We start from the raw sequence: 22,386 nt of genomic DNA, 5'->3' as shown, positions 1-22,386 counted from the left end.
TTACAGTAAGGAGGGTTGGATATATCATAGTGTTACAGTGAGGGGTGTGAGATATATCAGAGTGTTCCGGTGAGTTCTGTGGGATATATCAGAGTGTGTCATCGTGAGGGGTGTGGGGTATATCAGAGTGTTACAGTGTGGGGTACATCAGCATGTTACAGTGAGGGGTGTGGGATATATCAGATTGTTAATATGAAGGGTGAGAGTTATATCAGAGTGATATGAGAGGTGTGGGAAATATCAATATGTTACCGTGAGTGGCGTGGGTTATATAAAAGTGTTTCTGTAAGGGGTGTAGGGTATATCAGAGTGTTACAGTGACAGGTTTGGGATATATCAGATTGTTATCGTGAGGGGTGTTGGATATATCAGAGTGTTACAGTGAGGTTGCGTCATATATTGGAGTGTTACAGTGTGGGATATATCAGAGTGTTACAGTAAGAGGCATGGGATATATCAGTTTCATACTGAGGGGTGTGGCGTATATCAGTGTTATAATGAGGTGTGTGGGATATACCAGTGTGTGTTATCATGAGGGGTGTGGGGTGCATCAGAGTGTTACAGTGAGGGGTGTAGGGCATATCAGAGTGTTACAGTGAGGGGTGTGGGGTATATCAGAGTGTTACAGTGAGGGGTGTAGGGCATATCAGAGTGTTACAGTGAGGGATGTGGTATATATCATGGTGTTACAGTGAGGGGTGTGGGGTATATCAGAGTGTTACAGTGAGGGGTGTAGGGCATATCAGAGTGTTACAGTGAGGGATGTGGTATATATCATGGTGTTACAGTGAGGGGTGTGGGGTATATCAGAGTGTTACAGTGAGGGGTGTGGGGTTTTTTAGAGTGTTACAGTGAGGGGTGTGGGGTATATCAGAGTGTCATAATGCGGGGTTTGGGATATATCAGAGTGTTACAGTGAGTGATGTGGGATATATCAGAGTGTTACAGTGAGTCGTGTGGGATATATCTAAGTGTTACAGTGAGGAGTGTGGGATATATCGGAGTGTTACAGTGAGGGGTGTTGGATATGTCAAAGTGTTACAGTGAGGTTGCGTCATATATTGGAGTGTTACAGTGTGGGATATATCAGAGTGTTACAGTAAGAGGCATGGGATATATCAGTTTCATATTGAGGGGTGTGGAGTATATCAGTGTTATAATGAGGTGTGTGGGATATATCAGTGTGTGTTATCATGAGGGGTGTGGGGTGCATCAGAGTGTTACAGTGAGGGGTGTAGGGCATATCAGAGTGTTACAGTGAGGGATGTGGTATATATCATGGTGTTACAGTGAGGGGTGTGGGGTATATCAGAGTGTTACAGTGAGGGGTGTGGGATATATCAGGGTGTTACAGTGTGGGATATATCAGAGTGTTACAGTGAGAGGTGTGGGATATATCAGGGTGTTACAGTGTGGGATATATCAGAGTGTTACAGTAAGAGGCATGGGATATATCAGTTTCATACTGAGGGGTGTGGCGTATATCGGTGTTATAATGAGGTGTGTGGATATATCAGTGTGTGTCATCGTGACGGGTGTGGGGTGCATCAGAGTGTTACAGTGAGGGGTGTGGGGTGCATCAGAGTGTTACAGTGAGGGGTGTAGGGCATATCAGAGTGTTACAGTGAGGGATGTGGTATATATCATGGTGTTACAGTGAGGGGTGTGGGTATATCTGAATGTTACAGTGAGAGGTGTGGGCTATATCAAAGTTTTACAGTGAGAGTTGTGGGTTAAATCAGAGTGTTACAGTGAGAGGCGTGGGATGTATCAGTTTCATACTGAGGGGTGTGGCGTATATCAGTGTTATAATGAGGTGTGTGGGATATATCAGAGTGTTAAAGTGAAGGGTGTGGGATATAGCAGAGTGAGGGGTGTGGGATATATCACAGTGTTACAGTGAGGGGTGCGGGATATATTGGAGTGTTACAGTGACGGTGCAGGATATATCGGAGTGTTACATTGAGGGGTGTGGTGTATATCGGAGTGTTACATTGAGGGGTGTGGTGTATATCAGAGTGTTACAGTGAGGGGTGTGTGTTAAAGCAGAATGCTATAGTAAGGGGTGTGGGATATATCAGAGCGTTACAGTGAGGACTGTGGTTTATAACACGTTTTTACAGTGAATGTTGTGACGTATCAGTCACTGGGCCCAGTGCTGGGGCAGGTGGGACCTGTAAAAGATGGACGGGCTACATGCTAGAAGGACCGTGACTAACATCCTCGCAGGGAGATTTGCTCATGCAGTTGGGAGTGAGGGGTGCGGTGTGGTTAAACTGGATTGGCACGAGGATGGGAACCTGACAGGGAACTCAAATTCAAAGGAAGCAAAACTGGTAAAAGGAAGTAGAAAAGTGTAAAGCAATTGTAGAAGACTGATGAAGCACAGGCAAGCATCAAATAGGATCAGAATAGAGATAAAAGGTAAAAAAGCTGAATTAAAGGCACTCTATCTGAATGCACGGTGCATTCACAAAAGGGTTGATGATTTGAATGCACAAATTGAGTTAAATGGGTATGATTTAATTGCCATTATGGAAATGTGGCTACAGGGTGACCAAGATTGGGAACTGAATATCCAGGGATATTCAACATATAGGAGAAATGGGCAAAAAGGAGAAGTTGGTGGAGTAGCGCTCTTAATAAGGGACAAGGTCAGTACATTAGTAAGAGAGGATGGGATCAAGGTGTAGAATCAGTTGCTAAGAAACAGCAAGGACCAGCAAGCGTGGGTGGGAGTTGTTTATATGCCACCAAACTGTAGTGCTAATGTTGGGCATGTTATAAATGAGGAAATTAGAGATGCATGTAATGTGGGTAATATAGTAATAATGGGCAACTTTAATTTACACATAGACTGGGGTAACCAAATCAGCACTAATGCTCTGGAGGAGGAATTTCTGGAGTGTGTACGAGATGGGTTTCTGGAGCAATACATTGAAGAGCCAACTAGGTATCGGGCTATTTTGGATTTAGTGTTGTGTAAGAAGAAAGGGCTGATTAATAACCTTGTTGTAAAGAAGCCTTTGGGAAATAGTGACCATAATATGATAAAATTTTTCATTAAGTTTGATTGTGATTTAGTTCATTCTGAAACTAGGGTCTTAAATCTGAAGAAAGAAAGTTTTGAAGGTAAGAGGGGCAAGTTGGCTATGGTGGATTGGGAAAATACACTAAAAGATTTGACAATAGACAGGCAATGGCTAGTATTTAAAGAAATACAACATGGTTTACAACAGACATACATTCCTCTAAGGCACAAACACCTAAAGGGAAAGGTAAATTAACCGTGGTTAACGAAAGAAGTTAAAGATTGCATTCGATCAAAGGAAGTGACTTATAAGGATGCCAGAAAAAATGGTAAACTCGAGGTTTGGGAGAAACCTAGAATCCAGCAAAGGAGGACTAAGAAACTGATTAAGAAAGGGAAAAGAGAATATGAATGCAAACTAGCGAGGAACATAAAGACGGACTGTAAAAACTTCTTTAGGTATGTGAAAAGGAAAAGATTAGCTAGGACAAATGTGGGCCCATTACACACGGGGACAGAATAATTTATAGTGGAGAACAGGGAAATGGCAGGGAAACTAAACAATTACTTTGCATCTGTCTTTACAGGAGAAGATACAGAAAATCTCCCAGAAATACTCGCCGACCAAGGGGCTTGTGAAACTGAGAAACTAAAAGAAATAAGAGTTTGGTAAAGAGGTAACTGAATTGAAGGTTGATAAATCCCCTGGACCAGATGAGCTTCATTCCAGAGTGTTGAAGGAGGTGGCTAAAGAGATAGTGGATGCATTGGGGGATATCTTTCAAAATCCTATAGATTTTGGAAAGGTTCATGCAGACTGGAAAATAGCAAATGTAACCCCACTATTTAAGAAGGGAGAAAGAGGGACAATGGAGAACTAGAGACCTGTTAGTTTGAACTCATTAGTGGGGAAAATGTTGGAATATATTATAAAGGGTGTGATAACTGGACACTTAGAAAAGAATGGTAAAATTGGGCAGAGTCAACATGGATTTATGAAAGGGAAATCATATTTGACAAACCTGTTGGAGTTTTTTGAGGGTGTTACTTGTAGCATTGATAAAGGAGAACCAGTGGATGTGGCGTATTTGGATTTTCAGAAAGCTTTTGATAAGGTTCCACACAGGAGGTTAGGAAATAAAACTAGAGTGCATGGGATTGGGGAAAATATACTCATATGGATTAAGAATTTGGTTAACAGACAGAAAGCAAAGAGTAGGAATAAACGGATCATTCTCAGGATGGCAATCTGTTACTAGTCGGGTACCGCAAGGATCAGTGCTGGGGCGACAGCTGCTCACAATCTATATCAATGATTTGGATGTGGGGACCAAATGTAATATTTCCAAATTTGCTGATGCTACCAAACTGGATGGGAACATAAATTGTGAGGAGGATGCAAGGGGGCTTCAAGAGGACTTGGACAAGCTAAATGAATGGGCCAGAACATGGCAGATGGAATATAATGTGAATACGGTTTTTTTAATTCATTTACAGGATGTAGGCATTGCTGGCTAGGCCAGCATTTATTGCCTATCCCTTATTGCCCTTGAGAAGGTGGTGGCGAGCTGCCTTCTTGAACCGCTGTAGTCCCCATGGATCACCAAGACTAGCTAAATTTGGTGTCAGCTGTGGCTCAGTGGGTAGCACTATCTGAGTCAGAGATTCTTAGTTCAAGTTCCACTCCAGAGACTTTGTAGAATGTGAAAATCTTACTTTTAAGTTCGGAGCCTTACTCTGGACTAGTATGGATGAGACATTCAGATCAAATTCAATTTGTTTCCAATAAGGATGGGAACGTTTATTGTAAATAACAGTTCATGGAAAAGTTATACTTACACTACCCCGAATCTCCAAGCTACCCTTACATGGGAACGGACTTCACTGGCTGGTGACTTTGTGTTGTCCTGTCTCTCTGCGTCTTCAAGTGATTGACCAGATCACTCCTACCCAACTGCAGTACCTGAGGCTCTGCGATCTCCTCCTTTTAAGCTGAGCTCTCACTTTGCTGTATTCTCTTATGGATGTAGAGATATTATATGCAGATAAGGTTTGTACGATCAATTAAAAAAAAAAATTGTTTTCACCAGTTCTACAGGCTTTGTCATGTCCATATCTACAGACACTTCCTTTGGCACTGTCACCCATATCACGATTTAATTAAGCTCCATCTTCGGCTTAACTTGACCTCATAGCAGTAACCCCACATGTAGGATTAACTCATTAGTTCAGTTATAACATGCCCACAAACATTAAATAACAACGATCGGTTTAGTAATCCCTGAAACAAGCAGAAACAATGGTTTCTTAAGACTGCAAACATTACATGACAATGATTAGTATAGTTATCCTACTTATTTGAAACAAACAGGATACAGCCTAATCATTCATCAACCGCTTGAAACACTTGAAACAAAAAACATGATCACAGTCCACAAAGACATGTCAATTTCAAAAGTTCATTAAACCACTAGCAATCTGCCTCTTTGTAATTTTGTTGTTTCCCCTCTACAAATCATAGAATCGCATACAAAGATGATATTTAAGGGAAACAGACTTATACAATTGTTACGGACAGGAAGATGATTAATTTAAACAGCCCTGATTTCTCCTCTCACTACCCATCCATAAACAGAAAGGCGTTTTTGATTTCTGATTTTTTTTTAACAATAAAAGAGGGATAAGGGGAAGAAAGGAGTACAGGGCCAGAACACGATAAAAATAAGAGTGATGAAAGCAAAATGCTGTGGATGCTGGAAATCTGAAATAAAAACAAAAAAATGCTAGAAAATCTCAGCAGGCCTGGCAGCATCTGTGGAGAGAAGAACAGAGTTAATATTTTGAGTCCGTATGACTCTTCATCAGAGTTGAGTTTTTCCAGCATTTTTTTGTATATATTATAAAAATAAGAGCTATGGTGTGTCCAGAGTCCAGAATCAAAAGTCCAGTGCCGTATTCCTTCAGAGGTCAGCAGGCTGAAACTGTTGCAGGGTGATCCGAATTTCCAGAAGCAAGGACTCCCACAATGGAGGAAGGGAAGTAGAGAGGAATGAGTCTTATGGGCACAGATACAGGAGTTCCAATGTTCCAGCACTACACAGTGTAGATGAGGGCCAGGCAATTTTAAACCTGGACAGAACTCTTTCGGCTGCTACCTGTTAGATGATAAAATGGTAGGCTGTCTGGGTTCAGTTCCACATGGCAATATGACAGGTTCTAGTAGCTTGGGGGAGATCATGTGACATACCATCCACTTCTTCTCCTGCATGTTGGAAAAAGGATGCATTTTCCCAGGTTTGGAATCTTGAGGTATTTAATAGAGGGGTCAGGGTCCCTTTTGACTTGCAGATATGCCGTCTCCCTTGGCCAGAGCTCTGCCTTAGAAATGTAAAAGGTGTTGGTGCATTTCTTTGGAGTTTGATTTTCTGCAGTCACAGGGGCATTCGCACCTCTTTAAAGACAACGAGGTCCCTGCTCTTTCTGAAGGTTAGAAATTCCTCTGGTATGAGTTATGGCTAGTCAGGGAAAAACCTTTGTCCAATTTTTAAAAAATATTTATAGAGTAGTCAGGTTCACATAGATATATATATTTTCCTAAAAGCAAAAAACTGCGGATGCTGGAAATCCAAAACAAAAACAAAAATACCTGGAAAAACTCAGCAAGTCTGGCAGCATCTGCGGAGAGGAGCACAGTTAACGTTTCGAGTCCAAATGACCCTTCAACAGAACTAAGTAAAAATAGAAAAGAGGTGAAATATAAGCTGGCTTAAGGTGGGGGGGTGGCAGGGTGTAGAGCTGGATAGAGGGCCAGTGATAGGTGGAGATAACCAAAAGATGTCACAGACAAAAGGACAAAGAGGTGTTGAAGGTGGTGATATTATCTGAGGAATATGCTAATTAAGGGTAGAAAGCAGTACAAGGTACAGATAGCCCTAGTGGGGGTGGGGTGGGGTGAAGGAATCGAAAAAGGCTAAAAGGTAGAGATAAAACAATGGATGGAAATACATTTAAAAATAATGGAAATAGGTGGGAAAAGAAAAATCTATATAAATTATTGGAAAAAAAAGAGGGGGGGGAATCGAAATGGGGGTGGGGATGGAGGAGAGAGTTCATGATCTAAAATTGTTGAACTCAATATTCAGTCCGGAAGGCTGTAAAGTGCCTAGTCGGAAGATGAGGTGCTGTTCCTCCAGTTTGCGTTGAGCTTCACTGGAACAATGCAGCAGGCCAAGGACGGACATGTGGGCATGAGAGCAGGGTGGTGTGTTGAAATGGCAAGCGACAGGAAGGTCTGGGTCATGCTTGCGGACAGACCGAAGGTGTTCTGCAAAGCGGTCGCCCAGGCTGCGTTTGGTCTCTCCGATGTAGAGGAAACCACATTGGGAGCAACGAATGCAGTAGACTAAATTGAGGGAAGTGCAAGTGAAATGCTGCTTCACTTGAAAGGAGTGTTTGGGCCCTTGGACGGTGAGGAGAGGGGAAGTAAAGGGGCAGGTGAGGCGCATCCGCCCTCACACCTTCTTCTCCCTCCCAGAACCATGATAGGGTCCCCCTTGTATTCACTTATCACCCCACTAGCCTCCGCATTCAAAGGATCATCCTCTGCCATTTCCGCTTACTCCAGCATGATGCCACCACCAAACACATCTTCCTTTCACCCCCCCTGGCGGCATTCCGCAGGGATCGTTCCCTCCGGGAAACCCTGGTCCACTCCTCCATCACCCCCTACACCTCAACCCCCTCCCACAGCACCTTCCCATGCAACCGCAGAAGGTGCAACACCTGCCCCTTTACTTCCTCTCTCCTCACCGTCCAAGGGCCCAAACACTCCTTTCAAGTGAAGCAGCATTTACCTTGCACTTCCCTCAATTTAGTCTACTGCATTCGTTGCTCCCAATGTGGTTTCCTCTACATTGGAGAGACCAAACGCAACTGAATATTGAGTTCAACAATTTTAGATCATGAACTCTCTCCTCCATCCCCATCCCCTTTCCGATTCCCACCACCCCACCCCAATTTTTTCCAATTTATATAGGTTTTTCTTTTCCCACCTATTTCCATTATTTTTAAATGTATTTCCATCCATTGTTTTATCTCTACCTTTTAGCCTTTTTCGATTCCTTCCCCCCACCCCACCCCCACTGGGGCTATCTGTACCTTGCTTGTCCTGCTTTCTAACCTTAATTAGCACATTCCTTAGATAATATTACCACCTTCAACACCTCTTTGTCCTTTTGTCTGTGACATCTTTTGGTTATCTCCACCTATCACTGGCCCTCTATCCAGCTCTACCCGCGCCCCCCACCTTAAACCAGCTTATATTTTATCTCTTTTCTATTTTTACTTAGTTCCTTTGAAGGGTCATTCGGACTCGAAAAATTAACTGTGCTCCTTTCCGCAGATGCTGCCAGACTTGCTGAGTTTTTCCAGGTATTTTTGTTTTTGTTTTATATATATTTTCCTTCCTATCTTCTGGACGGGACACAATTAGAAAATTTAAGCAGAAATTAGCCAATAAAGGTTGGGAAGGATGGGTAGTTACCAATTTGGCTTACACACCCAGTGCAGTACTGCGGGAATGATGGGAGTTGCTCATCCCTAACTGCTCTTGAACTGAGTGGCTTGCTGCACCATTTCAGAGGGCAGTCAACCACATTGCTGTGGGTCTGGAGTCACATGTAGACCAGTCCAGGTAAGGATGGCAGATTTCCTTTCCTAAAGGACATTCGTGAACCAGATGGATTTTCACAATGATAGCTGCTGGTCACCATTACTGAGACTAGCCTTTACATTCCAGATTTGTTAATTGAATTTAAATTCCACCAGCTGCTGTGGTGGGATTTGAACCCATGTCCCCAGAGCATTAGCTGGAGCCTCTGGATTACTAGTCCAGTGACATTACCACTCCCCCACCATCTCCTCCACTACACCACAATCAATGGACCAAAGCAGAAATGTATTGTTCCGCAGCACATGGTGAGACCTGAAAAAATACACTTGATCTCAACTCCAGTATTTGTGTCTAAAAGTATGGTTATTTAAAACTTCTGGGAATCACAAGACCTAACACATGATATTGGGGTGGTGGGTGAGGTGGGGGAAGGGGGAGGGGAGGTGGTGGGTAGGTAGTGGGTAGCAATGTTTCCAGAACAGCTGCTTCATGACAGGGACTTTGCTGGATCTTCCCATTCTGGATCCTGAAATGTCCCTTTAAATATATTAATAATACTGTTACCTCCTCTAACTTCCCTCTGCTTCAGCATTCTGGAGATTTATTATTTTTCCCACCAAAACCAATCAATCAGTAATCAATCAAATTGATCAATAAAATATAACTCCCTTATATAACATCCGCAGTTTTTTACTTTTATCTTAGATCTTGAACTCCCTCCTCCATCCCCACCCCCTTTCCGATCCCCCTTTTTCCAATAATTTATATATAATTTTCTTTTCCCACCTATTTCCAGTATTTTTAGATGTATTTCCATCCATTGTTTTATCTCCACCTTTTAGCCTATTTCGATCCCTTCCCCCCACCCCACCCCCACTAGGGCTATCTGTACCTTGCTCGTCCTGCTTTCTACCCTTAATGTCACCATCAGCACATTTCTTAGATAATATCACCACCGTCAACACCTCTTTGTCCTTTTGTCTGTGACATCTTTTGGTTGTCTCCACCTATCACTGGCCCTCTATCCAGCTCTACCTGTCCCACCCCCCCTTAAACCAGCTTATATTTCACCTCTTTTCTATTTTTACTTAGTTCTGTTGAAGAGTCATACGGACTCGAAACGTTAACTGTGTTCCTCTCCGCAGAGGCTGTCAGACCTGCTGAGTTTTTCCAGCTATTTTTATTTTTGTTTTTGTTTTGGGTAACTCCCTTAAAACTTGCTCCAAGGGATGCCTTTACCTTTAAGACATGATGTCACAAAGGGGCGCGGCCGCGCGGCTTCTAATTTGAATATTAATTTATGTAAACGAAGCGATGACGTAAATAGAGCGCGTTCCCACCTCATCAGATTCTGATTGGTGAATAAAGCCGGTTATATTATTAAGCCCTGTCATTGGCCAGCGTTTACGTCCATTAAAGCAGCGCTGGGATTTGATTGGTCACAAAAACTGTTACAGCGCTGGGAACCCGCAATTTCCTTCCGGATCCTGAGCTGCGTGGCTGAGGTTTAATGGCCAGGGGAAGAGAGGTCATTGATAGAGACTAGATTGAGGGATAAAGATAGAGGCAGAGGAGAAACAGAGAGGGAAAGAGAGACAGTATAAAGAGAAACAGTGAAGTCAGACTTGGGGGGGTGGGGTAGAGAGAGAGAGACAGTCAGACAGACGTGGATACACAGGAGTGGGATCAAGCCAGTAATAGCCAGGTGGGTTCAGGAAGAGAGGATGGGAAGGAGCTGGGTAGGGGGGCGATAGGGGACAGAGAGGGACCCCGGGCTGAGATAGGAATACAGACTTGTAGGATAGGGAAAGAGGAGTAATACTCACAAGACACAGAGAGTTAGAGGGAGGGAACTGAGTTAGGGACCAACACAGGACTGGGAAAGCAATACAAATATATGCTGTAGGTGGGAGCTGGGGACGGGCTGAAGCAGACACACTGAGGATTAAGTGGGGGGAGGGGGAGGAAGAGGCAGTAAACCTGCAAACTGGAGTTATTGTGACAGGTTTAAGTGTCAGAGTTCAATTTGTGCTCAGGCTGCTGGGCAGCAGCTAAAGTCAGTACAGAGAGTGAGGAACCCCTCCTGGGACTGACAACACAGACAATTCCAAATTTCTGCTTTGTGTTTTACAGTACAAAAGTTTTACAGAAATAGAATTTGAATGTACTGGATGGTGTAAACTCATGATTAAGAAAATAATATATCCAGGAAAAAGCATTTTAATAGTGTGCTAGTTGAGTGGTACTGAAGATTAAATATTAAATGTATGGATTAGCCTCTTGCAACTATCAGAAAGTTCAAGGTTAGATTATAATCTGAAGTTTGGCTTATTGCTTCTTTAATTTTTAGCACTGTACATTAGTGGAAAGTTTCAAGGTTACCTTGACATACTCCATATGAAAGCAGCAAGGGCCTAGCAGAAATCCTTTAGAGAGGGACTTAAAGACTCTAAGACACAGTGGGTTGGAGCCTTGTTCTCTCTGTTAGTCAAAGGCCTCTTCTCAGTATCCAGGATGTCGGTCTCCCCAAATCGGAGTTTCTTTGTCCGCCTGCTCGGTTACTGGAAGCCTCTGTTCAGCGGCAAGTTTCTGTTTGTCACCAACACTTTGAGCTGTGGAGCTCTGATGGCTACTGGAGATGTGATCCAACAAACCCGAGAGATCTGGCGGGAGACTGACCATGTGCGGGAATGGGCTCGAACAGGTAAAGTATTTCTATGGAAAAACTCAGCAAGTCTGGCAGCATCGGTGGAGAAGAAATCAGTCAACGTTTCGAGCCCTCATGGCCCTTCAGCAGAACTGAAGCATAGTTTCAACAAGGGAGAAATATAAATTGGTTTAAGGTGGGTGGGGGGGAAGAGACACATTGAGGGTGTGGTGTGAGCAGATAATCAAAAGATGTCAGAGACAAAAGGGTCAAAGAGGTGTTGAAGGTGGTGGTCTTTGTCTGAGAAAAGTGCTAATTAAGAATGCAAGACAGGATATTCAAAGTACAGCTCTAGTGGGGGTGGGGTGGAAAGACTAACGGTTTTAGTTTTAGATTTAAAAATAATGGAAATAGGTGGGGAAAGAAGAATCTATATAAATTATTGAAAAAAAAGGCGGGTGGGGGGGGGAAAAGAAACGGGGTGGGGATGGGGGGAGGGGGAGTTTAAGATCTAAAGTTGTTGAATTCAATATTGAATTCAACAACTTTAGATCTTAAACTCCCCCTCCCCCCATCCCCACCCCGTTTCTTTTCCCCCCCCACCCGCCTTTTTTTTCAATAATTTATATAGATTCTTCTTTCCCCACCTATTTCCATTATTTTTAAATCTAAAACTAAAACCTTTAGTCTTTCCACCCCACCCCCACTAGAGCTGTACTTTGAATATCCTGTCTTGCATTCTTAATTAGCACTTTTCTCAGACAAAGACCACCACCTTCAACACCTCTTTGACCCTTTTGTCTCTGACATCTTTTGATTATCTGCTCACACCACACCCTCAATGTGTCTCTTCCCCCCCACCCACCTTAAACCAATTTATATTTCTCCCTTGTTGAAACTATGCTTCAGTTCTGCTGAAGGGCCATGAGGGCTCGAAACGTTGACTGATTTCTTCTCCACCGATGCTGCCAGACTTGCTGAGTTTTTCCAGGTAATTCTGTTTTTATTTTGTTTTGGATTTCCAGCATCCGCAGTAGCTTTTAGCTTTTTGTTTTTATCTAAAGTATTTCTATGGCGCCTATCACCGCGTCAGCACATCCCCAGAATGCTTCACAGCCAGTGGTGTACTTTTCTGAAGTGTGGGCACTGTTGTACGAAACCCAGCAGGAAATTTACGCACAGCAAGGTCCTTCAAACAGCAACATGATAACCATCAGATGTTGACTGAGAGAGCAAAAAATGAAAGGACACTAAGGGAGAGCTCACCAGCTTTTCTTCAAAATTGTGGCCATGGGGTCTTTACACCCACCTGAGAGATTTGACGCTATTTCTGAAAGACAACACCTCTAACAGTACAGCACTCCCTCAATACTGCACTGAGTGTGTCAGCATGGATTATGGGCCTAAGTCTCTGGAGTGGTACTTGAACCCATGACCTTTGACTCAGGTGAAAGCTCTACCCAATATAAGGGAATTTCGTTTGTTTGACAATGTGTAATATATTCCTCTATCTTCCCAATAAAGCAAAGACCCACCCGCCAGGGAGGGGAATGATGGTGACATCTTCCTGCGATCACTGCTGAAAAGTGCAGCTGTTCGAGGTTGTCAGGATTGGAGTCTGGTAATGACTCCTCCCCTCAGTCAAACAGCTCACTATATTGGTGCGCAGAGGACAGACAAAGTTTTCATCATCATCATGTGTGCTCTGCCTGAAGGCATGTCCTTGGCTCATAGTCTTCTCCATATCACTCTGTCCTGTTCCAGTCTTCTGATTTGCTAATAAGTTCTTTCAATTTTCAAACCATCCAACATTGATATTCTCTTCCTATCTCTTCCATGAAATCTTCCCTCCATCACATTTCTTAGTAACTCGCTTCCTCTTGAGTTGTGCCTGTCTGCCCCTAATTATGTTGAATAAATTTCTTTGTTCATTCACACTCCTCAGGATTTCACTATTTGTTGTTTTTTTCTGTCCAGCTGATCCTTTTCATTCTCCTCCAGACCCACTTTTCAGAGCTATTAAGCAAATTGGTCTCCTCTTTCTGTAAGGTCCAAATCCCCCACCCATTCAAAACAATGCTCCGTACAAGTCAAACTCAAATCAAATCAAATCAAACTTTACAATTCATGTCTTGAGTTGTTTTTCCAGCTTTCTTATTAGCAACAGTCTCTTCTTACCAAATACGGCCTTTCCCATTGCTATCCTTGTTCTTATTTCTTTCTTTCACCTTCCATTGTAGATATTATTCTTCCTAAGTACTTGAATTCTTGTGTATGTTCTAGTTCTCTTCCCTCTATCAATACATTATTGTTTCTTGTTGATTTTGAGATATTCATCGCTCTGGCTTTTCCAGTGTATACTTTCATTCCAAAGTCCCTGCTTGCTGTTACTAGTCTATCTACTAGTTCTTCTGAACCTTCCTCTGTGCTTGCTACAAGTACTTTGTCATCTGCAAATCTAACTGATGTTATCATTTCCACCCCCCGCCCCCCATCTTAACACCAGATTTTGTCTTTAAATGCTTCTTTGATCATTGCTTCTATATAGACATAGAAGAGGACTGACTGGTGATAGACAGCACCCTTGTCGAATTCCTCTTCCATGGGTCTGACTCCCCGTTGGCTACCCACACTGTTACTGTTTGTCCAGTATACAGATTTCTTTTGAATACTCCAGTCTACTCCAACGTCTTTCAGCACTGTCAAGAGTTTAAACCAGTCAACCCAATTGAATACTATTTCAAAACCTACAAAACAAACATACAATTCTTGTCCAAACTCTGAACTGCGTTCATTCATTAACCTTATAATGTCGATTGCTCTCTCATTCCTCTTCCTTGAATCCAAACTGGTCATCTCCAATGTAGTTCTGTGCCTTCCTGCCAACTCTTTGTTACAATTCAGCACAACCTTTGATGCACGGATAATCAGACTAATTGTACAGAAGTCAGAACATTGGCAGGCGTCTGGCTCCTTTCTTATGGTGATCATTATTGTCTGCAGGCAAAGTACTGAAGATAAAATCCAGGCTTGTGATGGTGTTTTAAACTACAGCGGTAACTCTGCATTGATATTTTTTGCTGAAGTCAATACCTGACCAGGTCAGGGCCGCCTGCCCCTTTGCATTGACTTCAGTTCCACATGAAATATTCACACTATTGCCAGTATCACTATCTGCTTTCTTCACATCATCACAGGACGAATGTTTGCTACCGGCTGTTTAATGGGACCTTTTGGGCACTTCTGGTACATGGCACTAGATAGAAGGTTCCCAGGAAGGACCATGCACATTGTGCTGAAGAAGGTTCTGTTGGACCAGCTCATTGCTTCACCCATCTTTGGCGTCATCTATTTTTGTGGTAAGTCTAACATTTCTGAGTCCTCAGACATCTTGGCTGCAACAGTCACCCTCCCCCTGCCCTCTGACAACACCCAGGGTAAGAGGTGTGCAAAACCTTCCTGCTGCTCCCATTCAATCTGTAAGGAAGGCCCTACAAAACAATGACCAGCATTTCTGTATAACACTGGGGTACAGTACTAGTGGTTACTGGTCTGTCACTGTATAACACTGGGGTACAGTACTGGTGGGGACAGGTCTGTCACTGTATAACACTGGGGTACAGTACTGGTAGGGACAGGTCTAAAAGGGTTAACTAATGAGGACAGGTTTGCATAGACTAGGCTTGATTATAGAAGAACTAGGTCTGATTAAGATGTTTAAGCTGATTAAACAATTTGAGGTAGATGGAGAGAAACTGTTTCCTCTGGGTGGGAGCTAGTCCAGAGCAAAGGGGTAAAACATGAGAGCCAGACTGTTTAGGGGTGATGTCAAGAAGCATTTCTTCACACAAAGGTTAGTGGAAATCTGGCACACTCTCCCCTAAAAGGCTGTGGATATAGGGGGTCAGTTGGAGCTTTCAGGACTAAGATTGATAGATTTTTGTTAAGTAAAGGTATTGAGGATTCTGGAGCAAAGTTGAGTAAATGTGAAACAGAAACAAAAACAAAAATAGCTGGAAAAACTCAGCAGGTCTGACAGCATCTGCGGAGAGGAATATAGATAATGTTTCAAGTCCGTATGACTCTTCATCAGAACTAAGGAAATATAGAAATGAGGTGAAATATAAGCTGGTAGAGGGGGGTGGGATAGGTTGAGCTGGATAGAGGGCCAGTGATAGGTGGAGGCAAAGAAGAGATTGCCAAAGATGTCATAGACAAAGGGGTGTTGATAGTGGTTTGAGTAAATGTGAGATGGGCTACAGGTTAAGTCCTGATAGCCAGCCAGTGAAGGAAGAAACCAGAGCTAGCCTTTACTTAGAATAGATTTATTCACAGAGTGAAACATTGCAGGTGTATATCTTCTGACTCCACTCTACCCCTGTGTCAGTAAGCGTCTCTTTTATGTTTTTCAGTATACCAGTTAAACAAATGAGCTAATAAACAATTTAACTGATTAACAGCCCCTTAAGTATCTCTTTATATGTACTCAAGTAACCATCCAATCAATGCCCTTCGCCTGTATGTACTTAATCAAAGTTGATACAATTAACAGCACAGATCAGCCATGATCTGATAGGACAGTGGAATTGTCTCAGATCTCAATGGTGTGTTAGATTCTCTGAGAGGAATGTTTAACTGAAGACCTGGTAATATGTTCTGTCAGGAATGGGGACGCTAGAAGGCCGTCATCCAATCAACTGCCTGGAGGAGTTCAAGAGAAAGTTCTGGGAATTTTACAAGGTAGATATTTGAAATTCTTTCATTATGGAGATTTGATTTTGGCATGTGAAGCTGTCCTTGTCAGACACATCCTCTTTAACTTTGGGTGCTTTTGTCAGAACTGTATATTAGTCTAATAAACAACACAAGCTCTTTTCTGTCTTACAGCTTAACCAAAGTTCCAGTAGCAAGTGCCACTGGATTAAGGTTTTTCCAAAGACTAGATGGAATTGCAAATTGTGATTTTGCTTGCTTGAGGTTATGTCAACAGTGGCTCAGTTGGTAGCCATCTGATCACAAGGCTGTGGGTTCATGTCCTAGTCCAGATCTCGAGCTCAAAAATCAAGGCTGATGCTGTACTGAGGGAGTGCTGCAGTGCCACAGGTGCTGTCTTTCACAGGAGATGTTAAACCAATGCGCTGTGTGCCCTTTCAGGTGGATGTTAAAGAGGAATGGTACTATTTTGCAAACAAGTGCAGGGAAATTCTCTCTGGTGTCCTGATCCAATATTTATCCCTTAATCACATCACAAAAAAAAAAGTTACCAGATAACAACTCATTGCTGTATCTTGAGACCTTGATGTGCACAAGTTAGTTGCTGCGTTTCCTATAGTACAACAGTGACTACAATTCAAAATAAAACTTAATTGGCTGTAAAGCACTTTAAGACGACCTGAGATCTTGAAAGGTGCTATACAAATGCTTCTTAGACCCAAGTTTTACAAACAGAATTCGCCTTTCACCACCTCAGACGTCCCAAAGCCAATGGAGTGCTTTTGAAGTGTAGTTTCTGTTGCAATTTGAGATGGTATGAACTCGGGAAAGGTGCTACGTAAACGCAAGTCTTTTTCTCTCTTAAAAAGAAATGTTTTTTCTGAGATTAACCAGTGTGTTTTATTCTGTAGTTGCTGCTCATCTTTCTCCAGGAAAATGCACCCTCGCAGCCACATTATCTGCTTTGTATTTGGCCCATGTTACATAGGCACCATGCTCCGCACTGGGTAAATGTAGTGTGAACCCGAGGCATTGGAAGAGGGGAGGCTGCCCGGGCTGAGTGTGGTGTCAGCTCATCTCAGCTGTACAATAATTGCCCTCAGGATTAGACTGCACCCGATCACGCATTACTGACTCCAGCTGGAAAGAAGCCTGTTTGAAGTGCGAGTTCGCTTTTGTGGAATCATTTGGGAAGGCCTCATGTTTTAATGATTTGACTTCTGTGTAGGCAGATTGGATGCTGTGGCCGGGAGCCCAAGTGATCAACTTTTATTTCCTGTCTCCGCAATACCGAGTCCTGTACGTGAATTTTGTGACAGTTGGATGGGATACTTTCCTCTCCTATCTTAAACACCAGGTAGGTGGATTCCAGATGGAACTGAAATATTGTCTGTTTATACAATTCTCTTTGAAAGATACTACTCAATCTGTTCCCACTGGGCAACACATTCCAGAGCACAACTCTGTGTATAGAAAAAAATCTTTATCTCCCCCTCTGGTGTTCCCCTCGGTGTGGGACATTATCCTGAACTACACTGTCCCCATCAAACACTCCCAGGACAGGTACAGCACGGGGTTAGATACAGAGTAAAGCTCCCTCTACACTGTCCCCATCAAACACTCCCAGGACAGGTACAGCACGGGGTTAGATACAGAGTAAAAATCCCTCTACACTGTCCCCATCAAACACTCCCAGGACAGGTACAGCACAGGGTTAGATACAGAGTAAAGCTCCCTCTAAACCGTCCCCATCAAACACTCCCAGGACAGGTATAGCATAGGGTTAGATACAGAGTAAAGCTCCCTCTACACCGTCCCCATCAAACACTCCCAGGACAGGTACAGCATGGGGTTAGATACAGAGTAAAGCTCCCTCTACACTGTCCCCATCAAACACTCCCAGGACAGGTACAGCACGGGGTTAGATACAGAGTAAAAATCCCTCTACACTGTCCCCATCAAACACTCCCAGGACAGGTACAGCACGGGGTTAGATACAGAGTAAAGCTTCCTCTACACTGTCCCCATCAAACACTCTCAGGACAGGTACATCATGGGGTTAGATACAGAGTAAAGCTCCCTCTACACTGTCCCCATCGAACACTCCCAGGACAGGTACAGCACGGGGTTAAATACAGAGTAAAGCTCCCCCTGTGCTGTCCTGAGCTAACTTCTGAGCACTCCCTTATGTACCAGTATTTTCATTTTCCTAAAACTCTGGCCTGACATATTTAGTTTTTATGTACCTTGGACCTGAGTTAAAGCTGTGTCAAGCCTATTAGCCAAAGGGAAGGTGGAATTGGGGATAAACTGCATTTGAACTCTGACCTCACTGGCGAAAGGTTGTCATCCAAATTACTGCAACGTTAGGAAGCATTAGCATTAGGACGTTGTACCTTCGGGGAATGGGGAGAACATGAGGCTACCAGTGGTGTATTTTAGTTACTGCCCAGACCTAGTCACTCTGATTTAGCTCTCTTAGCACAGAACGGAAGGAGGCTGCTTTGGCTTCATCGTGCCTCTGAAAGAGCTGTATTATTAGTCCTCTCCTCCCTCACTCGATTGTTTTCTTTCTCACAGCTATGCCATTTTTGTTCCCTCCTCAAGACTTATTCAATTCTCTCAGGCAGCGCGTTCCAGATCACAACAAATAGCTGTGTTTATATTTTTAAAAATTTTCTAAAAAATCTCTATCACCTTTTTTTTGTCAATTATCTTAAATCTGTGTCCTCTGGTTGCCTCCTGACAGTGAAAACAGTCTCTTTATTCTGATTAAGGCGGTTTGGCAAATGAATGTACAGATAAACATGTGGTTACCCCTGAAAGGCACATGGTTGATTAAGTTTGACTTGAGGCGGATTGGAAGAACATTACAATCCTTTGGTGTGTGAAAGCTTGTGTGTGTTTGAAGACAGTTATCCATTTGTCTTTGCTAAATGTTAGCCAGTAGTGAGACCTTCTGAGTAAGTTCAAAACTAGGAGGCCGTAATTCCGAGATAGTCACTACTAAATCCAATCGGGAATTCGGGAGCAACTTTTTTACCCAGAGTGGTGAGAATGTGGAACTCACTACCACAGGGGGTGATTAAGTTGAATTGTATGGATACATTGGGGAGATGGTGGCGTAGTGTCACTGAGCTAGTAATCTGGAGACCCAGGGTAATGCTCTGGGGACTTGAGTTCAAGTCCCACCATGGCAGGTGGTGAAATTTGAGTTCAATAAAAATCTGAAATTAAAGGTCTAAAGGTGACCATGAAACCATTGTTGTAGGGAAGGAAATCTGCCACACTTACTTGGTCTGGCCTACATGTGACACCAGACCCACAGCAATGTTGTTGACTCTTAAGTGCCTGGAACCTACACCACATGGACTGCAGCGGTTCAAGAAGGCAGCTCACCACCACCTTCTCCAGGGTGATTAGGGATGGGCAATAAATGCTGGCCTAGTCAGTGATACCCACATCCCATAAATGAATTTGGAAGAAAAAAATTTGAGGGGGAAAGGAATAAAAGGATATGTTGAGGTATGTGATGAAGAGGGCGTGGGAGGAAGCTTCTGTGGAGCATAAACACCAGCATGGAGCAATTGGGCTGAAAGGCCTGTTTCTGTGGGAGAATCTGAGCCATTCCACAAAATGTGACACCTATTTATATGTGAGCACGAGCGAGCCATTGATTTGGGCACAGCAAGATCCCAGAGCTGGCAGTGCCCAATTTCCCTGTTTTTGGCTGAGAGAGTGATGTTGACCCACGCCAGTCAGAGAGGTCCCCGTTTTCTACAGTAGTGTTGTAGGATCTTTTATAACTGCATCCGGAGGGATGCTGTCCCTCAGGTTAACTCCAGAAGGGGCATAGACTGCAGAGTGGAACCTCTCCACCAGCCCCCACTCCTCCCCATTGCACTGCACTATCATCCCACATGGTGGTGTCCTGATGTGTGGATTTGAATCTCAAGGTGAGAAAATTGCTGACCTGAAGGACATCTAGGGTTCCCAACTGTGATTAAATGTATTCCTGGAGGTTTCATCACATGACTTGCTGCCACACTCTAGACATTAGTCGGCCAACACATCCATCCTCCTGACGTTCTGCCTTCCTACACCAATTGGAAAGCAAAAGCACTAATTACCCAATTGGATGATGCTTGACTGTCAATGAAACAGCCTTTTCTTCTATTTTATATCTGCGAAAGGGAAATGTTCAAAGAAAATGACAAAAAATTAATGTCCCCATGATTTTTCTCCAGGGTTGCACACTGCACTGTCTTGAAGATTGATCTTCAATTCCTGGAGACTCCATGCCAATCCGCAGAGGGTGGGGGTTGCGCACTCTCACCATGAGCCAGTAGACCATGAGTTTGAGCCCAATATCAGAGCATGTAATCCAGGCCAACACTCCGAGTGCAGTACTGAGAAAGTGCTGCACTGTTGGGGATGCCATCTTTCAGATGAGAAGTTAAACTTGAGGTCTTGCCTGCTCAGGTAGATGTAAAAGGTTCCATGACAATGTTTGAAGAAGAGCTGGTGGCCGGGGGTGGGGTGGTGGGGGGTGCAGTTGTGTGTTCCTTGCTGTCCTGGGCCAATATTTATCTCAACATCACTAAAATAACAGATTATTGTCTCCTAATCTCATTACTGTTTGTGAGAATTTGCTTAGTGCAAATTTGCTGCATTGCTTCCTATATTGTATCAGTGACTACCCTTCCAATGAAGTATTGTGTTCTCTTGGAGTATGTTACAACCTCCTGAAGTGGTGGAAGAGGCTATATAAATGCACATCTTGCTTTCTTCCTCCTCTTAGAATCAGCATGATGCAGCAACCTCGTTGGATGAAGTGGGTGTTTTGGACAAGCAGCAGACAGGAGCAGAGGGCTCTGTGAGGTTGCTGGAGGATGAGCAGTAGCACCTATCTTCCTGCTGGCAAGGAGCCTTCTCTGACAGCTCAGAGTATGGACCAGTTGGGCTGTGAGGTACGGTCCAAGACATCTCGGACTTTAGCCCGCTGGCAGCTGGGACCGAAGTGAATGGATCAGAACTTTCTCAGATCTGGCCTCAGGAGAAAAGATGACCACTGCTGGGATATTCTCAATGCAGTGATATTTTATTGTGGAAATTGTCATCCTGAACTGTTAATAAATTAAAATATTTTTAAAATGAGTAGCTAAGGAATAGACTTGCATTTTTATAGCACCTTTTGTCGCCTCAGGATGTCCCTAACGGCTTTATAACTAAGGACATACTTTTTTGAAGTGTAGTCAATGCTGTAGAAAACACAGCAGTCACCTGGTGCACAGCACGATTCCACAAATTTACTTCACAGATCGGCCGTGGTTATGTGGCAGCAGATTTGCCTCTTAAACCAGAAGATTGTGGGTTCATGTCCCATCCGGAGAGTTGAGCATATAATTTAAACTGACCAATACTGTCGAAGAGCAGCACTGTTGGAGGTGCCACCTTCTCCCTGTCTTAACAGCACTGTGGGTGCAGCAGTTCAAGGTGGTGGCTTACCACTGCCACCTCGAGAGCAATTAGGGTTGAGCAACAATTTGATAGGCACGCCTCCATCTCATGATAGAATATGAAACAAAAATGGGATGATCACTAGATCACCTGCTTTAGCGATGATAGTTGAATAAGTGTTGGGCAGGTCACCAGGGAGAATTTGCCTGACCTCCTTCCAGATAGTGGCCATGGGGTTTCCTTTTTATGTCCACCCGAAAGAGCATATGGGGCTTCAGTTTATTGTCTGATCTGCAAAGCAGCGCCTCTGACAGCGCAGCACTCCCTCAGAACTGTACTTGGCATGTCAGTCTGGATGATGGGCCCGAGTCTCTGGAGTGGGACTTCAACCTTCTGACTCAGAGGTGACTGTGCTACCCACTGAACCACCGCTAGGTGGTGGTGTTGGGCTTCTTGTGTCTCACTTTCCTACACACTAATTAAAAAATGTTCTGTGAAGACTTCCAATCGAGAGAGGTCGATTTTTTCTGTCAAATTTGAAGGAGGCAGGATTAGCTGATGTCAGGGAGGTGTGCAGACACTACAGCTCTCCCCTTAGAGCACCGTGTCCAGCTCTGGACATTGCACTTCTCAGGGTATATTGGCCATAGAGGGGTGAATAGTGAGGTTGGAAGTTTTAAATTATGAGCACCAGTTGCATAGACTAGGCTTGTATTTCCTGGAGTTTAGAATATTAAGGGGTGATCTGTTTGATGTGTTTAAGATGATTAAAGGGTTCGCTGGGGTCAATGGAGATAAACTATTTCCTCTGGTGTGGGGGAGCCTAGAACAAGGGGGTAGAACTTTAAAATTAGATCCAGGCTG

The 22,386-nt window shown here is 43.5% G+C and overlaps 1 protein-coding gene across 1 annotated transcript; it reads left to right on the top strand.

The window, feature by feature from the left end:
- Positions 1-10,419: 10,419 nt before the first annotated feature.
- mpv17l2 (MPV17 mitochondrial inner membrane protein like 2) lies at positions 10,420-21,222 on the top strand. The gene is made up of 5 exons (XM_078556225.1): positions 10,420-11,406; positions 14,547-14,708; positions 16,013-16,089; positions 17,291-17,419; positions 20,864-21,222. Exons 1-5 carry the CDS (start codon positions 11,217-11,219, stop codon positions 20,963-20,965), a joined length of 660 nt encoding a protein of 219 aa, XP_078412351.1. The 5' UTR covers positions 10,420-11,216; the 3' UTR covers positions 20,966-21,222.
- Positions 21,223-22,386: the final 1,164 nt, after the last annotated feature.

This window comes from Cetorhinus maximus, chromosome 13 (assembly GCF_964194155.1).
Source record: "Cetorhinus maximus chromosome 13, sCetMax3.hap1.1, whole genome shotgun sequence".
NCBI classification, from domain to species: Eukaryota; Metazoa; Chordata; class Chondrichthyes; order Lamniformes; family Cetorhinidae; genus Cetorhinus; species Cetorhinus maximus.
The sequence above is the reverse complement of the archived record's forward strand: the minus strand, read 5'-3'. Positions and strand labels throughout refer to the sequence as shown.